Source organism: Sebastes umbrosus, chromosome 8 (assembly GCF_015220745.1).
Source record: "Sebastes umbrosus isolate fSebUmb1 chromosome 8, fSebUmb1.pri, whole genome shotgun sequence".
In the NCBI taxonomy this organism is placed as follows: Eukaryota; Metazoa; Chordata; class Actinopteri; order Perciformes; family Sebastidae; genus Sebastes; species Sebastes umbrosus.
The window spans coordinates 19,120,220-19,142,107 of NC_051276.1; the positions used below are offsets into that span (position 1 = coordinate 19,120,220).

A 21,888-nucleotide genomic window follows, 5' to 3' on the forward strand; every position below is an offset into this window, starting at 1 on the left:
AAGGCAGACAGAGAAACAAACATGTAAACAGATTTGACTCTCCCCCCCACCTCTGCTGCTCTGCGCATGTGTTTGGATTTGTGCTGGATATGCGCACATACTGACACACACTGACTATGTTTACATGCACACTCATAATTCACTATTATTCCGAATATAGCAATATTCCGAATTTGATAAGGATCATGTATACAGCATATTCCGTTTGGATATTCTGAATTGGGCCTGATTTCGAATGGAGCATTTTCCATTTAAGGCATGTGGGATATGGACATTTATACAGCGAATTGGGAATATGCTTCTCAATTGGGCCTCAATTGTTGCCTCTTGCCTGTTTATAGCCAGCTCTGTACATTGTACACAAACCAACTAGTTGGCAGTTTGCAGAGATGCATGCCCAAAAGAAAAGCCCTCATTTCTGGTTAGAAGGAGAAACACATCTACTTTTAATCATTATAAAAAACTTCATAATCAACAGGTTTTTAGATATGCGCAAATATACTAAGGCCAACCTTTTCAAGAAGGTGGTTGAAGGGGTGAAAGAGGGAGGCTGTGTTCGCACGGTTTGAATTTACATACCTTGGCGTGATAAATGACATGTTAGGGCATCGATTAGACATGTAAACAGCTTAGTAGGAATATTGTGTTTTTCGGAATACGGGCAAAAAACGGAATATTTTGTGCATGTAAATGTAGTCATTGTTGCCGAGTGCATTTTGTTTCACTTAAATCCCATCACCGACATAATGCAGAAACAAAGTCCTTCAAGTCGTGAGTTAGAGGTTAAAGCTGAGTGCTAAAGCTAACCATTAAGCTAAAAGTACACTCCGAGGGTGTAAATGACAAGCAGGTGTCGGCTCTACCCCTCTACCTATGAGAGATGCTTTTAAGCCTTCTTTGTTATGTGTATATGTACATGTATGTGTGTGTTTGTCTGCGAGATCCACCACCTGCCGCCTTCTGCCAAGTCAGAGTGGAAGCCAGCCTGCTTCTTTCACATACACAACAAACACATGCACACACACACACTCAAGAGAGTAATGGACACAAAACACTGCACTCAGCTGATGGCAGGGGGATCTAATGGAGCCTTCACAAGGACCAAATAGGTCTCTCATAGGTGTCCATATCCACTACACAGTTAAGTGTCACAGGAATACACACACAGCGCCTTTAAAAAAAAGGGATGTGTGCTCCTTACCTTCCAACACCTGCATTAGAATAACAGAACACACTATGAACACAGGTTTGGACCAGAATTCATTAACAGACTTTTATTATTACAACGTAAATAGTGAGTAACTTTCACAAGATATAGTCTGAGTGAAATTGATACTTTTGGCTCGTTTTCTATTTAGTGTGGTTTGCTTTAACAGTGCACAAATTAAAACAGACCAAATTAGAAAAGCAAATGTATCTTTTTCCGCACGAGAACTGCCACTTCTATGCAGGGAATCGCAGACTTTGATATATTGCTGTCGAAGATTTTTCACTTTGACTCGGCACTGATCTACTGTGCGCACGAATCCCTTCAGTTTTATCTCGAATGACTTTATAAACGTCACCATTTTTGTGGACTTTATTTATCGTATTCTGTGTGTTGTCTTAGGCCCAGATGTAAAGCAAACATCGGACCTCTGCAGAAGTCCAGGTCCGTCCTCTCCCACTCACGTTAACCTGTCATTTACCTGTGTCCTTCTCAACAAATACCCGCACAGGCAGCCTGCGTTTGGGTTCGCTTGGAAACGGTCCGAGACCACCTCTTGCAAGCAGTCTCTGACCGGACCAGAGTTGGATTACAACCCCCCAAACGAACCGCACCAGAGTTCGATTAAAACTGATGCTGGCTTATGAAAGCACCCTAAAACAACTTCATAAAGAGGGTGATTCAATGATCAAATAAGCTACAAAATGACCTTGTTGATTTTTGCAAACCATTATAAAGATCTGAATGCAGATATTAAACAAAATATGTGTATGTATATATGCAATCGTATACAATTGGCTCCATTAAATGGTACAACAGTACACCTCTTCTTTCTGAAAGCACAGGACTGAGTCCCATGATGGAAACTCTGTGCTGTACAAAAGTCTCCTAAACCATAACACACATGACAGCCTGCAACCTAACTTCTCAGAAAGTAGTCCTGAGTACCAATTCTTGCTCGCTCTCTCAGTGTCGGTCTCCCTCCCACCTCCTCCAGTCGCTGTATAATCTCTATGGATTAGGATGGTTTATTCATGACCATAGTGTACTCTGTATGTGTGTGTACGTCTGTATGTGTGTGTGTATGTGTGTGTGTGTGTGTGCGCTCTGGGCAGGCCACTAGAGTGTGACAGCAGGCCAGCACAGTGACAGGAGACACCTTGGAGACTGTGACAGGCTGCCAGCTGTACACCATCATTCGCATTTCTCTCTCTCTCTCTCTCTCTCTCTCTCACTCACTTCTCCTCGCTGTGCTACTCATCTATCTCCACATACATCTCTTCATCTCCTCTCCTCCATCTGTATTCACTCCATTCATATCCTACCTGTCTTTTTGTTTTTCCTTCCCACAGCTCTAACCTGTGCTTTCTCGCCCGCAGTCAACGGTATCTAAATAATTGAACGTTTCTCATACTTTATTTCTTTCTGTCTCAGTCAATGGATGGAGTCTTTCTGCCTCTGCTTATTTCCTGCCTTTTTTCCTTCTTTTTTTCTCACCTTCACTCTGTATTTTGTCTCCTGGCGGTGACGTCAGGTGCCCCTCGTCTGACCCATTTGGTCTATATAACCTGGCGCAGCAGGCGCTGATCTCTAAATCCCATCTCCTCTCTTTTTACTCTCCTCTTCTCATCGCTCCATCCCACCATCCAGTGACCTCTTGAACCCCGGAGGGAGGGAATTATCTTTGTCCGAGGAGAACAGAGCAGTGCACTGCTGGGGTGCCCCGACCTCGCATGCACCCACTCGTACGGTCACCCACATTTATGCACCACCCAGGGCATTATACAGGTTCACTGCTAGCTGCTCTCTGTGAAGTGCAGCATCTTCTGGGCTTTTCTGTTGTGTATGCCTTGTGTTGTTTATGTTCAAGATCCAGCTGTGTATGGGTCATTGATACAGATGTATATAGAGATGTTAAAAAGGAACTTTATAAATGCATCTACAGTCGGGGTCTGTGTGTGCTTGTGTGTCTATGTTTCGCACTGCACTCACAACTACAGGCACTTGTATATTCTTGTGTGATCATCCAAAGCCAAACATCAGGAAACTGAGCCAAAGATAGAAAGCCATAGATCATTAGCATATTGGGTGGAACACAAAGGGACTCTGACCTTTTCGTGGAACCGCTGCACATACACAGCGTTGGTTTCTAATGTAAATGACTGGAGACAGATTAGATTTTGGATTCACCTCAATCCTCATGCTGACCCGGGGCTTGTTAACTAGCACAGCCATCCATGCCCAGAAGTCAGGGATGTGATGAAGTACTGAATTTGAGTAACACAATTGAAGTTTTGAAAATAAGACATTATTTTTGTATATTATGTCCAAAAATAATGTATATATTAGGGATGAGGGTAAAGTCGATACAGCATAGTATCGCGATATTTTGTGTGGCAATATTGTATCGACGCACAGACGACAAGTATTGATCTTTTATTATATATACTATTAACCTCTTAACAAACCGGGCCCAGCCGCTACTCTGTCTATCAGGGGTTGTAGCGGGCTAAGACTTAAAGCTAGAGTGAAGATACTGGTATCATATGAAACTAGAAAACCTAAGGTTTGGTACCAACTATGTCATGTTAACTTGTCGGGAAAAACGCTAAATAACACTCCAAAGTTACACTAAATTTTGGCGAGGAAAAACTGGCATGGCCATTTTCAAATGGGTCCCTTGACCTCTGACATCAAGATGTGTGAATGAAAACTCTGAGATGAACAGAGTGAAAACTGCATGTTATTAGATAAAACAGATGTTGATAAACTGCATAGTTTGCAGTTGAAAAAAGGTAATAGATCGAAATATATCTTATCGCAATACTCAGCATATCGTTAAATGTTTAAAATCGCAATAAGATCGTATTGTAACTTAAGAATCGATTGATAATATAGTATCGTTTGGCCTATTTATCATTAATACTTATCTTCATCTGACACCAAATTATCAGAGACAAAAATACTGAGCACCCATTTTTTCAGATGGCAAGAATAAAAGGCATCCGCACTGTTTACTTTCCTGATAATTCAGTTAAAGTTAATTCGAGTTACAGAAGATAAAACATTTTTTTTGTTGTTTTTAAATAAAATGGATGTAATGATTTACATAAGGATTTTTAACGGCCCCTGAGAGAAATACAGGTATACAGCACATTTGGAATATGCGTCTCAATTGGGGTTTTTCCAGCAGTTTGCGACACAAACGTTGTACACAAACCAACTAGCTGACAGTTTACAGAGATGCATGCCCAAAAGAAAAGCCCACATTTCTGGTCGGGAGGAGAAACACACCTTCTTTTAAACATTATTAAAGACTTGGATATCAACAGGTTTTTGGATATGCGCAAATATCGCAACACCGACCTTTTCAAAAAGGTGGTTGAAGGAATGAAAGAGGGAAGCTGTGTTTGCATGGTCGAACAAGTCTGCCACCGGTTACATTAATCGGAGTATGCACGGCTGCATGTAAACGGGAATATGAGTGGTATATTCATTTTTATTAGCCATGTAAACAGTTTAGTAGGGATATTGCCTTTTTCAGAATAAGGGCAAAAAACAGAATATATTGTCCATGTAAACGTAGTCATGGAGAAGGCTATACGTAGGTGCTTTACTGTTTCTCTCTTGAAAAATTCACTTTAATTAGGCGGGCTCCTCCTCTCTTAATGCAGCCAAAAAAAGGAGCGTGGGTTAATGAGTACGAGAGAGAGTGAATACTCGCCCGTCCCCTTACTCCGACTGGACAAAGAAGGTTATTTCAGATTTATTGTTCCGGGTAATCATCACAAATAGAAAATCACTTAACATTCCAATTATGCTGTGTCCCGAACATCCCTTAGATGAATCAAAAAATAGGAAGTGCCAGACAAGGAGAAGGGGGCCGGTGCAACCTTGAATCCCCACCACTCAAACTAACGTACTTACACATTCACCAACAAGTAACACACGCAAAATGGGAGATGACAGAAATAGCCAAAAACAAAAGGCAAGGGATATAAAAGAGGATGTTATACAAAAAAAAGTAGGGTGTGTGTGTGTGAGAGAGAGAGAGAGTGTGTGTGTGTGTGTGTGTATGTGTGTGTGCATGACATTTGCATCTCCGGCTCTCAAGCAGCTCTGGTCTTGGATGGTCCTCATCTGTATGTGCATACTGAGTGAGCCCAGGTGCTGCGTATGGCGCAGAGGTCACACCAGAAAGGGCAAGTGCTAAAATGAAGCTAACACAAATGCACATGTGCACGTGCATTCTATCTCACACGCTTGCCCATAAACACACGCATGCATGCACATATGCATGCCCGGCCGCATACACACGCACCAGCGAGGGTTGACTGTCTTAGTTATTCATTGACATGCACCCAGGAAGAAAAAGTGGGAGCTGGTTTTTAAAAAAAAAAAAAAAAAAAAAGACAGCGAGGGAAAACATGCAAACAATGGTTCTCTATGACTTCTAAATCTAGCTGTTGGTCAGGGGTACCTGTGAAGGTCAGCGGGGTTGCGCGGGGAGAAATCAGAGAGGAGCAGAATCTGAGAGACCTCAGCTCTCCGCTGGGTGAATTTACATGATGAGATGGGAGCTCAGGAATGGACCCCTGCACAGTTTGCAGCGTCTTTGTTTGCCTGTGTGTGTATTTGTGCAATGTGAGGTAAATTCACCTGCTGCATCCAGTCCTGTGTGCCTTTGCTGGTCTCCTGCAGCCAGATGTTGTGAGCCGAGTCAGTCAGAGCCACGGCGCACGCTCTGTTCTTCACCTGCATTTCCCTCTGATTCATCTGCCACAAAAAAAAGCAAATCAAATTTGTGTTAGTCACCCTCGCGGCATGTTAATGACACAGTCACTGTTGAGGAGGACGCTGTTTGTTTTTTGACAACAAAGAGACCTTATGCTGTAAGACACATGATAGCCTCTTTAGAAAAGAAAATAATAATATGACATACCCATTGTGTCAGTAGCTACTTGCCTAATACAAATTTTATTCCCCGTCTAAAATACACTGTCAGCCTACTCCCTGGACCAGGATAGTCTGGCCCACTGGACAGCGAATACTGATTCAACCTGGTGTATAGCATAATGTCATAAAGTGAAATATGAAAGAGCCGCTCCGGCATAGCGTGTCCTTGTCACGTTCTGTGCAAATGTCCTTCTCCGTGCACGTTCAAATACCTCTGTCCCCATTCTTAATACCCTTTCCCTTCACATGTCACAGAGAATGTGGCTTCCGCGGGCCCGTCTTCCTATTCCCCGCTGAATGTCAACGCCAAGGAAAATGTCACGCAAAGGACTTGTTACCGCACTACAATAGACTTCCCACACCGCCGGTCCCACCCCAAGGAGCACTGCAGCCAGGCCTTGGGAACGAGCCGTTTCACTCGGCTTTGCTTTAAGATAAAAACGGGAAGAAAGGAGAACAGGACTTGCAACAATAGGTTAACAATCACTTATTGTACACGTTTAGTGGTCCTGGGAAAGTAACTGGTGGGCTGGGGATGGGCATGGCCTGTGGAATAGCGCTAAGTTTGGTGATTCCCTAGTCCCCTACACATGGAGCTAAAGCCATATAGACCAAATTTAAACTACATTAAATCATCATCTTAAGTGTCAACTAGAGCAGAGGTTCCCAACCTATTTTCCTTGAAGCCCTCCTACTTGTATCTAAGAAAAGCTGCTTTGACCGCAGTGATAATGTTGTTTTTGAATGGCTAAACGCCAGCAAATATGAATTGAATAAGAATATTTTGTTAGATAAAAACATGTTGTGAATTTTGGAAATGGTTACATCTATCTTTTTTTCAATAAATGTTGACTTTTGGCCTCAACAACACTGGAGTTATTGGAAATGTTTGGATCACACGAGTCGGAAACAATCCTACGCAGCCACCACTGGAATCTAATTCTGCAGATAGTATAATACTAAGGATATTAGTGTATTGCAACTGTACATAAAAACTGTGTTTAAACAGAATGTGGCCTACTAAGTAGCTAAAAATATAGGTTTTTAAATACTTATATACAGGCTTTTGTATAAATTTTTCATTTTGGCGCTTGGGAACCATTGATCTAGAGGAAGTCTGAGAAGTCTAGTCCTGAGTCTAATCCTGAGCTACTGGACTTCTGTAGGGCTTAAAATGGCGATGAGGTTTCTGGCTTTGTGCTTGAGAATAAGACAAGCACTTCAGTGGAGAATCTAGGTAACATTAACGCTAAGGCAGGGATTGGAATATCAAGGCTTAGTTGGTGCTTGCATGTAAGAATAGGATAAATATTGTCCTATAAAAACCCAAGTGTGATAAAACAAAATAGGGCTGAAGCTTGAGTACAAAGCTACGGTTTGGGAGGGCATACAAGGTTTAAGCTGCTGTTAATATGAATCTAAGTCTGACACTCAGACTGGGGCTACGGCTGGAGAAATTACCCCGTCTTATACACATTCACAGCGGGTAACACCGGCCATCTACTGCCAGCTAGATTGGCTGTACGTCGGCTTTACATCAAAACGACGGTGGGCATTTGAATACATCCTCCTTTGCCCAGCCAAATTAAAGTGGGAGTGTATAGAGATAAATGGAATCTATTAAGGCACTAAGGACTCATACATCATACAGCTGATAAGGCTTCCACTGGAGCGCCTTCACTGGGGCGGAGGAGAGAGCAGACAGAGAGGGGAGGTACAACCACGAGCATAGAAAAAAACCATAGAGATAGACAACAAAAGAAGACAGACGCTGCACATGTATGCGCAGACACACTCGCTCGCTCACACAAAATCATACAATCACACACAGAGATACACACTCCTCTCTGTACTCCCTCCTCATCCACGCTTGGTTGAAAAGCTTTCCTCTGGCAGAACTGGGCCCGTGGGAGTAGCAAAGTCAACCTTTTAAAACTGGAGGTGTCAGTCAAGGTCCTGTTTTCTGGCGCTAGCCAAACGGGCCAGTCCCTGAGTATGGGGGCCGCTAGCAGAGGCCAGGAAACAGGAGACAGTGGACTGACTGTCCATGGAAAACGCTAAGCACAAGACTTCAAACCAGTCAAAAACATCGCCCAAGTCTGGGCAGAAAACTCAACATTTTTTCAACTTTTCCAAGTAGAAATAGGTCTCTACTTGCTCCTATTGTATGCCCCTTAAACCATCTGAGTCCAACATTTTTTTTTATTTTTGATGGAAAATGTACTTAACATGGTTCACTGGATATCAATGGCATATTAAAAGTGTAACTGAGCTATAATAAATTTGCCAACTGATGCCAAAGTAAGCTGTATTGTGTGTGTGTGTGTGTGCGGGTACACGCTTGGATGTATGCATATGCAAGTTGGAATGAACAGATATGAGAGCACTGCTCAACAGAGGGGCAGTTTGGTGGTGAAGCGAGAGAATGACAAACAGCGGTTAGACAAACATAAAGGTATGTACAAAGAAAGAGTGGGAGTGAAGCTGGGTTGGAGATGGAGCCGGATGGATACGTCTGGAACTTAAATACTGGACTTAAGTATTTAGACAGTGCATGATTAATCTTGCGTAGACAGACCGCCTCATCAAGCAGACAAGTTACTGGAGAAAATGTTTTAACGAGACCTTTTTGTTGGGTAAAAACAAGTTATGTCTCGTTGAATTTCATTGGTTTGAAACACAACGAAAGACGACTTTGTCTCTGCCCTTCTCTAACAAACTTTTTCATTATCTCTGTGATTTGCTATTCAAAAATACTTGTTGTATACTGGCTGAAATGAGGAAGGGAAATAAATCAGCAACTCTAACCAAACAAAGTCTGTTTTCCTGATGATGCCTCAACCGAAGATTAAAGACCAAAGAACTCCATCTCTTCCAGCAGTGGCGATATCAATCACTGGTTCTGACAGCTCTCATTGCCTACACACACATGTTTGGCTGTGGTAACAGTTGAGGTAATAGGTTGACAAATAACGACTCCAGGAGAGAGTGCTCTCCGTGCAGTGTGGCCTTCAACCACAATGATTTTGACACCACTGGGTCCCGTGTTTTACAAGCCACAATGACAACTGTGGTTAGCTGCATGGTAAAAGCAAAATCTAATGTCTTCTGCATGGTTAACTCACAAACCAGTTACCATAATACCCACATGCTCCCAAGTGGGTAAGTGATGCAAAGCTGTTTCATCATATGACTCATCATGTTATAATGTTTACACCATGTTATCCTGCGAGTTAGCCATCTCTATCCAGAATGCTAAATGTGCTAATCCACTATGTAACCGCAGACTGCAGCTTTAACAAGGAAACAGGCCAGCTGTTGTGATCAGTCTTGTATCGGACAGGGAAAACGGGAAGAGAAACATGTGGAAATACTTGTTGAGCTAAAACCAGCGCACAGATGTTGAGACATTTGCCGCCTCTCTGCTGGCCTTTTCCTTTAACGCGAAAGCAGCTGGATATGCAGAGTAAAGTTTCGGGTGGGGGGTTGGACGCGGGAGGCTTGCATGTGAAAAATGTTAAGAAAAGGGGAATAGAGAGGCAGAAGGTTGTAAGATGAAGCTGAATGGGTATCAGAAGTAGTATATTAGGAGGACAAAAGAGAGGATGAGAAGGAAAAGCGAGATGAGAGACAGAAAGAATATTTATGAATGCTTTATTGATCCCCATGAGGAAAATTCTCTTCTCCCTTGGCCCACCTTCACAGGAAGATCAGACCACAGGGTCAGCTTCATACCTAAAGCAAGTGCACTTTCACTGTCCTTAAAACATAAGCAGAAGCTTAAACTCAAATAGAAACGATGCATCCCATCGCAGGGGTCTGGACCGCAGTCCTCAGCTTGAAGGGCGGTGTGCTGACTCACTAGTGCATCTTCATGAAATGCTCATCACCAGTCTGATCTATATCTTCTGCACCATTACAGGCTTAGAAATGTAATTCAGTGAAATTATCAAGGCCATTTTGACTTCATATTTTTGCAAAAAAAAAAAAAGGTGTAAAAGACATTTCTTAACCCATTTGTGACTCGCGCTGTTTTGAAACGCACTCCCTCGCTGTGATTTGGATTTAGTATGACCACAGCTACACATCACGTTCACATTCCTCTGAACCGTGATAACAAAGCTGAGTCACAACTGATGACGCAGACTTGAGTTCACCCCCCCACCCAACACGCATTCAAACTCTGGATGAACTATGAAAATCCTTCTCCCTCTTCCCCCCCCCTCCGTCTCTGTTTCTTCCTCATAAACCATTTCTTTTCTGACTTCACTGCATACGGCCCGGTTGCTATAGAGACCCGCAAACATCACAGATTTCTGACCCCCTGGTTGGCACAATTCTACTAAATCCAGTTTTTCACGAGCTCTATGAAAAAGCCATCCCGCACGCATTTGGAGCCACTCAAACACACACACACACACACACATTTCTCTTACCCCTGTATCTTGTACCTGACCTCTCATATGGCCCTCAGCAAAGTACAGTATCTAGCGCTTTTAGCTGCCTCCTGCTACAAAGCCAGCTAATTGCAAGAGTTTTTGTTGTGCATAATCTTATTTCCACCACTGACGAAGAATGTGATATGCGACGTGTGTGTGTGTGTATGTGTAAGTGTGCGTATGAAGGAGGGATGAGGGGGGGGGGCATATTAATCATGTTTATTTATCTGGACGAGGAGTTGAAATAAGCGACGAGACATCATTTAACAGCATGCTAAGCTAATCTCTGGTCGAGATAAATACTTCATTTCTCTCCTCTCCCCGTGACGCTCCCTTGCTCGCGACTGCTCCGCTGACGCTACATCTAAACACCGGCAATAATAAAGACAATTATTTAGGCCTTTGATAATTATGTGTCAAAGGCAGCGAAAGCCACTAGATAATTGGGAGAAAACTGAATGGTAATCCACAATGGAGATCCCCGTGGGGAGACAGGCAGACTTATCCCTGGAAAGAATGCGGAGCGAGAGAAAAGAGAGAAACAGCCAAAGACGTAAAGATGAGAGCTCTTTAAGGGGCCTTGCTCACTGTCAGATAGTCAATGTGAAAAGCCACAATTATACGCGGAGAGAGAGTGCGAATAGAGAGCGGCAAACAAGAGAGGGGAAAACAAGGGATAGAGAGAAAATGAGTGAAAAAGAGGACGAAATGTTGAGAGTTAGTGGGAGTGAGCAGAGACTGAGCAGAGGCCAAGGGGAAGGAGGAGAGAGAGAGAGAGAGAGAGAAGCGCCCCGTGACGATGCCAGTCAGAGACGAGGCTTATAATGTGGCTGCGCCGTGCACTGCCAACAGCCACAGATAATCTAGGACTACCCACTGAGCACTGAAGCACTGCTTAAATATTTGATTGATTAACTGTCCTGTTGCTGCCAGAGAGTAAGAGGAGAGCATCAGAGGAGCCAGGGCAGAACAAAACAAACAAACATGTATGCGGGTGCACACCGGAAGGTTGGAAAACACATGGCGCAGACACGCTAACACATACTCCCCCATAAATCCCTACACGCCAACATTGGAACGGGAGTGCACAAACACAAACAGACATGTACACATTGTGAGCATGTGTAGAGTCAGCAAAGAAGACAGTGGCGAGGGGCTGGAAAAACAAACATAAAGGCTGACTGATGCTCTGGTAGTGATTTTCTTCTATCATAAATCAATGAGGACAATAGACTTATAGATAAACAGCGGTTAAGTGGATGATCCTCATCTGGATTTGGCTTTCAGTGACCGCGGGATTCACCACAGGGATGATGCTAGCGTGCTATCGCTCTTATTTCTACTGTATGACTGTAACTGTTGCTAGTAGGCCTGTCAAAGTTAACGCATTAATGCAAATTCATTTTAACGCCACTACTTTCTTTAATGCATTAACGCAACTTGAGAGTTTTAGGTTGTGTTAGGATGTGTTATCATATGAAACTATAAAATCTAAGGAATCCATTGGGACCAACCATGTCATACTAGGGAGGTTAAATAACTTTAATTTTGGCAAGGAAAACTGGCATGGCCATTTTCAAACGGGTCCCTTGACCTCTGACCTCAAGATATGTGAATGAAAATGGGTTCTATGGGTACCCACGAGTCTCCCCTTTACATACATGCCCACTTTATGATAATCCCATGCAGTTTGGGGCAAGTTATAATCAAGTCAGCACACTGACACACTGACAGCTGTTTGCCATGTTATGATTTGAGTATATTTTTATATGCTAAATGCAGTACCTGTGAGGGTTTCTGGATAATATTTGTCATTGTTTTGTGTTGTTAATTGATTTCCAATAATAAATATATACATATACTTTGAACAGTTTTGCAATTAACTATGGACAATCGTGCGATTAATCACGATTCAATATTTTAATCGATTGACAGCCCTAGTTGCTAGCAATAGATCTTAGGTCATAGAAGGTGGACAGGAGTGCGACGTGTTCGGCTACTCTACCTACACTGCCTGTAACACACACACACACAAAACACACTCATCCCTGTTCGTCCCTGGCTGTGAAAACACAGGCAGCTGGCCCCCCACGCTCCGACACCCTCCACAGGAAGAGACAACACCAGCGCTTCCTGTGGCTTTGAAGCAGCGGTCTCAGGTCCCCCGTCGGTCCCCAGCTTCCTTTGTCTTAACCGCAGGAAGGAAGCCCTCTCTAGCACGAGGCCACAGGGCCCGAGGGAGCGACAGGGTTTGTGTGTGTGTGTGTGTGTGTGTGTGCATCTTTCGGTGTTGCGCAGAGGTTTTGCTCACTGAGGTCACATGCATTTACAGGGTTTTTCCCCTCTCTGACTCTCCAGCGCATGAACTCTGGTCATAGCAAGGGTGTAGAGAGAGGGAGAGGGAGGGAGAGAGCTGGGAGAAAACTGCAATAACTTCCTCCTCTCTTTTCCTCTTTCCTGTCACGGCTGTTCGCCACATGCATGATGGAGGGAAGATGAGGGAGAGATGGTGGGCGGAGAGACAGGGTGAGATTTGAAAGGGTGACGAGCTGAATTGTGTGAGTGACAGCGCCGGACGCAGGGTAGTGGGAGGTGGTGTGCGTCTGTGTACGTGTTGGGGAGGATTCTGTGTGTGTATAACTATGCAAACCACACACACGCGTATATATACAGCGGACAACAAGTGGGGGCGGTGAGGAAAAGGAAGGCCAATAAATATTTACTGACACAGCAGAAGTGGAGAACGGTCATCCACTGGTGGAAACAAAAGGCAGAGGATGAGGAGCGGCGTGCCAGGAAACCTGCCGGCTGCGGGCGCTGCGCCCCGCTTGTGCCCGCGTGGAAAACAAGAGGAAGACGGGGAAGGGAGGAAGGAAAGAGAGAGAGAGAGAGCGAGAGGGAAGGGATGGAGGGAGGGGATAAGGGAGGGACGGACGGGGTTGTGGATAAGGGAGTGCTCATAAACAATAGCAGCCTGGTGCAAAGCAACTGTTGTTCCCTGAAAAATGGATTTAGTTTCTTCAAGACGAGGTTGATGGAGAGTTTTACTTGGTGTTAAGACGATAACGCGTTAACATAAATTTGTTTTAACGCCACTAATTTCTTTAACGCATTAACGCAACTTGCGATTTTTAGGTTATGCAAAATTTTGGCAAGATATATGAATAAAAATGGGTTCTATGGGTACCTACGAGTCTCCCCTTTACAGGCATGCCCACTTTATGATAATCCCATGCAGTTTGGGGCAAGTCATAGTCAAGTCAGCACACTGACACACTGACGGCTGTTGTTGTCTGTTGGGCTGCAGTTTGACATTTTATGATTTGAGCATTTTTCTTTATGCTAAATGCAGTACCTGTGAGGGTTTCTGGACAATATTTGTCATTGTTTTGTGTTGTTAATTGATTTCCAATAATAAATATATACATACATTTGCATAAAGCAAGCATATTTGCCCACTCCCATGTTGATAAGAGTACTAAATACTTGACAAATCTCCCTTTGAGGTATATTTTGAAAAAATATGCGATTAATTTGCGATTAATTACGATTAACTATGGACAATCGCAATTAAATATTTTAATTGATTGACAGCCCTAATATAAACAATATTTCTTACATTATTTCTTCAAACTACTATACGTCTCTCTTCACAATTGTCCACATAAATCTTTTTCTTCCTGCTTGTGATATATAATTCTATAAAATAATAATGAGTCCCTGAAACATTCCTATTGGTTTTCACTTGACAGACAACTCTTTTAGCATTCAAATCATTCAGACCCAATAAGCCAAGCAGATGCTCAAATGTATAGCAGCATCTTATATTTTAGAGTCACCACAACAGAATTTAATTAATTTCTAATTAACATCTGCACAGTGGTGAGTGTTAATGATATTAACTCCCAACAGTTTGATCAATTTACATTTCTGTCCCGATGAAAAGACCGGTAGCTGTTGCTCGGGTTGCTCGAGCTACATCAACAATACCCCTATAATGTTCACATTGAAATGATATTGACATAATTAAGAAAGTGGAAGTTTTGTAACATTAGTAGTTAGGGATGTTCATATATTGTTTGGCGACGGCAATTACAGAAATTCTCCAAATGGTAATTTCTAATTAGGCGGCATTCCTTAACGAAGTGAAATTACGGCACGGCGACTAATTAAAGTCTTGTGTTAATTAGAATACATCTTAGTTAAGAAAACCAGCACAAGGTACGGTGGGCAACGTCTTCATCATTCCCAAATGAACTGGCCATATTAGCAGCTTTGGTCTACAGAGTGAGAATGAGAAAGTTACTTTGGATACAAGCTAGGCCTCATCATCTCCACTCGCCTTTTCTCTCCCTCTCTCTCTCTCTCTCACTCTGAAAGTGCTTCTTTCTTGTCTTTCTCGCTGTCTCCCAACCCTCCGGCAATGCTGTAAAATAGAAACCTAACCTCAATATTTTCCCTCACGGTGCTGGGACTTGCTGGCCCATTAAATTCCCCTTCCCATGTGTCAGCTTGCACATTTCCACCATGAAATTTTCGTATAATTAAACTTTCTTAATGATTTATAAGCTATAATAATAGCCGTAAGTATTTCAGAGCAGGTTAAAGGGACAGCCTTTAAGTGCACGCCGGAGGATGACCCTGTTTTAACATAGTTTCGGATGGGTGACTCTCGGCTGGAGGCGGAGGATGGATAGGGGCGAAGGGGAGAACGGGATTGACGGAGGGAGGGAGCGAGTGAGAGGGCCTAACAAGGGGTGGGCGGAGGAGGAGGCTGAGACCTTTGTGTCGTAACTCAGGGTGATGCTGACATGGAGGAGAACCGAGAGCTCCCTGAACCCTGGCAGGGAGGAGACAGCTTAGCACTGACGGACGGAGAGAGACACATGCATGGAGAGGCTGAGAAACTGACAGAAAGACGGAAACCCTGTGCTGGGAGAGGAAAGAGGTAGAAACTTGTTTCTGCATCCATCCTATCCAGGTAGAAAGAGCCTGAACATCAGATGTAACTGTCATTGGATACAATAAAACATGAAGAAATACAGACAGCAGTATAAAAATAAGACAAAGAAAACCGATTATATTAAATAAAAGTGAAATAAATATTACGACGCACATTATTTTAAAAGACACTCACTTAATCCTGGTGAATCAAACACACACTAATAACCAGACAAAGTCTACTGTAAAGCAGTACTGGAGTCAATGTCTAAATGATGTGCACAAACAGTTTGCTCGCATGTTCTGGGTACACACACACACACACACACGCACACACAGATGTTTGCTCTCTGCTGCCTCTCTGACGGCGAGGCTGATATGATTGCCACTTAGGAAATCAGTGTGTTTTCACACCACTCTCCGCTCTGCCAAAGCTAATGTGTTAAATATCCATCGGGTACTGCTGTCCATTTCTGAGACACACACACAGAGACACACACAGCCTTAGGGGCTGATAAACACTGATTCCTTGTACTAACCGAGCCCAGAGTCGGTATCCAAAGCCAAAATTTCTAAATTGGGGTGCAGTGAGAAAATTTCAACAAGCTTACGATGTGAAATTTTCACTCGGTTCTTCTAAATTTGTTGCGAGGAGGTTTTAAGTAGAGCTAAATTTGAACTATTGTGTGACTTTTTTCACTTTTCTTGTTATCGAGAAAAGCCCATTTGTTTTTTTTTGTTTTTTTTAAAATACATCGCTGTTGTAGAAGTCCAGCTACTTTAAGTGTTTTGGAAAGGTGGAGCCTGCGAATGGCAAAATCTACCAAATCTCTCAGTGGACTGTTTTTCACCTTAGCTGTGAATGGGGGAGGAGGAAGAGACGGAAAACGAAACAAAAACAACAAATCTGGAGGCGCCTGCTGCTCTGCACATTACTGGCAAATCAGGTGTGTGTGAGTGTGTTGGGTGTGTGTGTGTGTGTGTCCCTTCAGGGCTGCAGGAGTTGGATTCTCAGGGGAGGTGTTTTGTTTAAACTTCCAGGGCCACTCGACCCATCTCTGAGTGAGAAGACGCTCATGGACAAAAAAAAAAAAGTTAGAGGGGGGAAAGGAAAGGGGAGGAGAGGTAAAAGACAGTGCTAATGAAAGTGACAAAGAGACTGTCCCTCCTTTCAGCTATCATCCTCTGCTCCTTCATATTTCCTCGCCTCCTGTGCTGTGGGGCAAGGGGGGAAAGAGAGCGCCCCAGAAAAAAAAGAAGAAAAAACAGGCTTTGTGATCCCCCTGTACTCAAAGGAAGGAGAGAGTGAAGGAGGGGAAACTACAGAAGGCCAACTGAAATTAATGGAAATATATAACAATCTTGAAATTAACTTCTCATTGCCACTAGCCATGATTTAAAACAGCTTTTTAACGAGAGGAAAGATGAGTCAGAAGAGAAAGAGAGGGAGAAGGGGGTTGAGGCCATATTACAAATTGGACAGGCTGGCGGAAGCTACAAGTTAATTTGCCCCATCATGTAAAAACTTTCTCAAGGCACGCTCGCTTAAATTATTATTTTTATGTCCAAATTAATCAAGACGTAAGACTAAAAGATTAAAGAAAAAATAATACTAATGTAGGGTTTAAGAAAATACAAAGCAATTCAATTAGCCATTGAAACAGGCATGGTAAAGAAAAAAAAAACATTTTGAGAATCTGAATTGTATCACGATGTTCCAACAGACCAGATTTAATAGCAAAACATTTTCCCTTCTGGCTTTAAATACAAATTTTAATTCCATAGATAGTCATAAGTTAAAAACAAAAATTAAACTTTGGGTTCTATTCCATCAAAAAAAAAAAAACAATATAAAAAAGTAAAAAAAAAAATCTAAATTAATGAGACACTGCACACTGATATTAAAATAAATAAAATAACATTACCAATGACTTGTTATCATCTTTATTATTATGCTGTTGTTTACTATATTTTGAATAAAACATAAGAACACTTAATTATAGCAATAATTTACTTTTGTTATTCTTTGCAATGTTTTATACTGCAGTTTATTAAAATAATGTGCCCAACAACCACAGCAATATACTTTTGAGTACATAATGAAATCACCGCGGCGAGTCCCTTAATGAATTAAATGTAAAAATCTACAAAAAGTAGTTGAAGTGCTTTTCAAGTGATATTATTGATTAAAAACAAAGCCTGAGAGAAGGGTGAGGAGCACACACACACAAACACACAAGCACATACAGGGCACACACACAATTCAGTATAAAGTATATTATTAATCTTGTAAAAAAAAAAGCAATTAAATCAAAGTGGTATAGAGCCCGAAGCTATGAGGACTGTCAATTCTGCTGGAAATGCCACAGAAGATTACAGTTGGGTTTGTGGATTCCATGAACCCTCTTTTTGATTAGGGAGTCAATTATTTCTCATTACTGAAGATGCTATTTCGGAAAAAGACCTTGTCAGTCAATCATGCAAAAAAAGTCCTCGAAAAGCGTGAATAAACCATTAAAGAGAGAGGCGGATGGGGAGGAGGGTGGTGGTGGTGGGGGGGAACACACTGACCCTTTTCTCCACCCAAACTCCTACTTGTAGTCAAATTACCTTTTTAACTATTACACCTCTGTCAGGTCTTTGTCAGCGTATGGTAATTAGGGCCTTCAGTGGAGAACATTTGAAAAGAAAACAGTATATTTATTAGTTTATCTCAGAGAAAAGGCATTTACCCAGAGCTGAAGGTAAGTTTGAATGTGGTGATTATCTTGTCATTTTCAGGCTGTTTGTCTAAGAGTGTGCATGTGTGCATCAGTGGGTGTTTGTGTGTGTGTGTGTGGACATGTCAGCGTGAGTGAAAGCTGGAGTGTGTATGACTCCAGGTAATGTGTGTGTGGATGTGCGTGGATGGACGTACACATGTGCATTCATACACATATATAATATTATATATTTGTGTGTGTGTGTGTGTGTGTGTGTGTACTTTAGCTGCTTTCAGCGCACTGATAGGCGAGCGCAGCACATTTCTCCCGTCCTCTTTGTTCTGTGTTGGGTTTGACACCTCTAAACAATAGCAGCGCTTCACTTCGCCCAGCCCCAACCCACCACCAACCACACGCTGCATGGACGGGAGCTGCCAATTAGCACTATCAAACACCCCTCATCAGCTGTCTGCTTACCACAAAAAGAAGAAGACGAAAAAAAAAAAATCCCAAAACAAATCAATAATTCAGAGTTTCCTTCAAAAACAATCATCAGCGGACTTAAGAATACATGAGAGAAGTGATCACTAATTGTATAGTATGGATTGTGTGTATAGAAAAGAAAACAACTGCTGATGTGACCACATGAAGTGGAGCGTCGCGAGTAGAAACAAAAGGTCTGCGTCCTCTCTCCTCGTCGTCCCCTCCTTTCCACTCCGGCGTCTGGAGCTGATCTCTATTTTGGGGCCGACTCTTCCTTGACCCGACCCAAATGCAACCGGTGTCTAAATCCCTATCCTTTTGTATAAAGAGTGCAGTCGCTCTCGTGCATTCTCTTTTTCCTCGCACACACGCGGAAGCTCTCATCTACTCAGGAAATGCCCCACTCTCTCTTTTAGTTTATCTACCTTTTGTCTAATGCCGCGCTGGGCGAGCCGTGTTTGGCGGCCACCGGACAGCCAGACGACGTGGCGTGACCCAGGGGAAGGAGGGCCGACGTGGGGAGAGAGGGGCCTGTCATGGAGAAAGGGTCTCGGAGGGCCGGAGGTGAGCAGAGGTGTCTGGGAGATGACTGTCGCTCCTCTCGGTGGTCCAAGCCCTTTTCATTAACCTACACCCCTGGGTTCACCAAACAGAAACAGGGGGTGGGAGTGGGGACAGGGGAGGGGGTGCGGAGCAGTAGCCCTGGTGACCACTAGAGACCTGCAGCCTGCCTGCCTTCCTGTCTGTCTGAATGCAGATCTGTGTCATCCATTACAGACAAGGGACTGCTTTTTAACAAACAGGAGCACATGCACGAGCACACAGACGAAACACATGCACACAAAAATACACATGCATGGAAGGCTGCTATGGGAAAGAGAGGGGTAACAAAGGACAGGCAGTGCCCCCTAGTGTTTTCATCAAAGAGAAATCAGACCAAATCAACTAACCATCGCCCTCAAGCAAAGACACAAAAACAGATACAGGAGGGGAGCGAGGAAGAAGAGAGAGGAAGGGGGGGGGGGGATGAAGCAAGAGGTGAAGATTCATGGGAGAAGTGACATCATATGTGGGGGTGGGTGAGTAAGGTGAAGGGAGCGAGATGGGCGAAGGAAGGAGAGGGATGGAGGGATGAAGAAGGGATGGAAGTTAAGGAGCGATGGGGAGGTGGGGGTGTATTGTACATGTTAGCTGGTCGGTGGTGGAGGGGAGTGAGGGGGGGGTTAAAAGATGTCTTGACACGACCAAGATGTTTTTAATGTTCGAGGCCGAGAGAGCGAGAAAGTGAGAGGGCGAGAAGGAAAAAGGGAGAGAGGCAGGCAGGCCATGCATGAAAGCCGATGTCAGAGGAGTCCAGAGGAATCGGCGGGTGTGAAGCCATCTAATAGGAAAGCAGAATATATATGAGACAGCGACACACACACACACACACACACACACACACACACACACACACACACGCTGGCTGTGAATTACCGAGCCACCCAATGTGGCCTGGTAACTGATCTGAACATGAACCACAAACTAATGAGTGACATGACGGGAAAGAAATGAAAACCATAGCTTACTGGGACAACAAACAAGAAGCCTTTGGAAGCAAAATGCACACTCATGCTTAAAAGATAAAAAAATGTGTACACAAACATGAATAAAATCTGTGCAAATGTGTGTGTTTTTTTTTTTTACTCGGACAGCACATCCAGCTTCATATTCCCACCATGAAACAAGGCCTACCCTTCAGTGAGTTCCGCATTCAGCTCCAAGCCAGCTAAGACATCAAAGGCTGCTCCACACCAGGAGTCTCTCGCTCGCTCTCCCGTCTCCCTTCCTCCCTCTCTCTCTCTCCCTTTCCTTTTGCTCTTTCATAACCCCCATCGTATTTCACAGCACATAAAGCCTTAAAATGGCACATAAAACAGTTCATCTCTTTTCACTGTCAGCTTTCCAGGCTTAAAAAATTAAATATGTTTTACTGCAGGTACATAACTAAAACACACCCATGGAAAAAAAAAAGAATCGCCATAAAGGATTCAAACTCAGCTTTGCATAAGTATCGGAGGCTATATGGCTGGGTATAGATCAGCTGAATGGCCAATATGGGGTATTTCAAGCTTAAAGTGCAGAAAATATGAAGTTCCTTTGCCACCAATCCTGTCGTTATGTTTTCCGTTTTAAACACCGGAGATAAGTGCGGGGAAATAAACGTCACATTCTGCAGGTGATGCACTGACACTGAAAAATTCTTTACAAACCACACTAAAAGAATGCTGTGACCCTGGTGCTGAGGGTTTGGAGGAGGCGAGGCGAAAAACACCGCAGAATACCAACACCGCATTTAATGAACTTTAAAAGCAGTGAAAGACAGAGAGCAGAGAGTGAAGGAGGTTGGCGGGCGTGGATGGAGATGCAGAGTTTGAAGAGAAAAAAAAGCAAAGAAATGAGAGAAACAGAAGCAGAGGAGGGAGAGAGGGGTTTAAACTTCAACCCTAGAGTTCACTGACATTTGCACCACGATCCGCCTAGCTGTTCCCTCGCAGCTTTTCAGAAACGACACTTTCCTTTCAATTCCGAAGACTTATTCTTCCTACTTTCGCCGCAGAATATGACCATTCACAGTCTTGAATGTGTTGAATTCAAGTGATGCCCGCGTGACAATCTGCAACCCCGTATGTCCTCAAGATTCCTCTTGTATATTGTATGCATTCTTATGGAAGAATTAACAAGGTGGGGGAGGGGGGGGGGGGGGGGAAAATGACATGTGACAAGCGATTCATTTGAGCTGTCAACATGTCATCTTCACCACATTCAAACCTCACGTCAAGCGCTCGTATTCCCTTCTCTGGTGAAGGTGACCTAGGTCGTAACCGGCTGACACACCCCAGACACAGCAGGTGAATGCATGGAAATACCACACAATGCGAGAGATTGGCAAGAATGAAAGAGCATAAGAACAAATGTGACTAAATGTGACAAAATGAAAACGAATGAGGAGCATCTTGCATTTTTTAGGTAAGAAAAAAAATACGCTTTTTACAGATAATTCCACATTTTAGATTATAATGAATGAAAAATTCAGATAACGATTAATGTTCAGTGGTTTTACACAAAATAAATAAAAAGCACCTCATAGAATTTTCAATACAGTATAGGTCGGGACTTT

At 43.2% G+C, this 21,888-nt stretch overlaps 1 protein-coding gene across 1 annotated transcript in view; it reads right to left on the reverse strand.

The window, feature by feature from the left end:
• fam172a (family with sequence similarity 172 member A) overlaps nt 1-21,888 on the reverse strand; it is a 170,236-nt gene that overhangs the window by 52,246 nt on the left and 96,102 nt on the right. Inside the window, exon 9 of the mRNA XM_037776656.1 lies at nt 5,867-5,983. Within this exon, the coding sequence (XP_037632584.1) occupies nt 5,867-5,983 (117 nt within the window). The remainder of the gene's footprint in view (nt 1-5,866; nt 5,984-21,888) is intronic.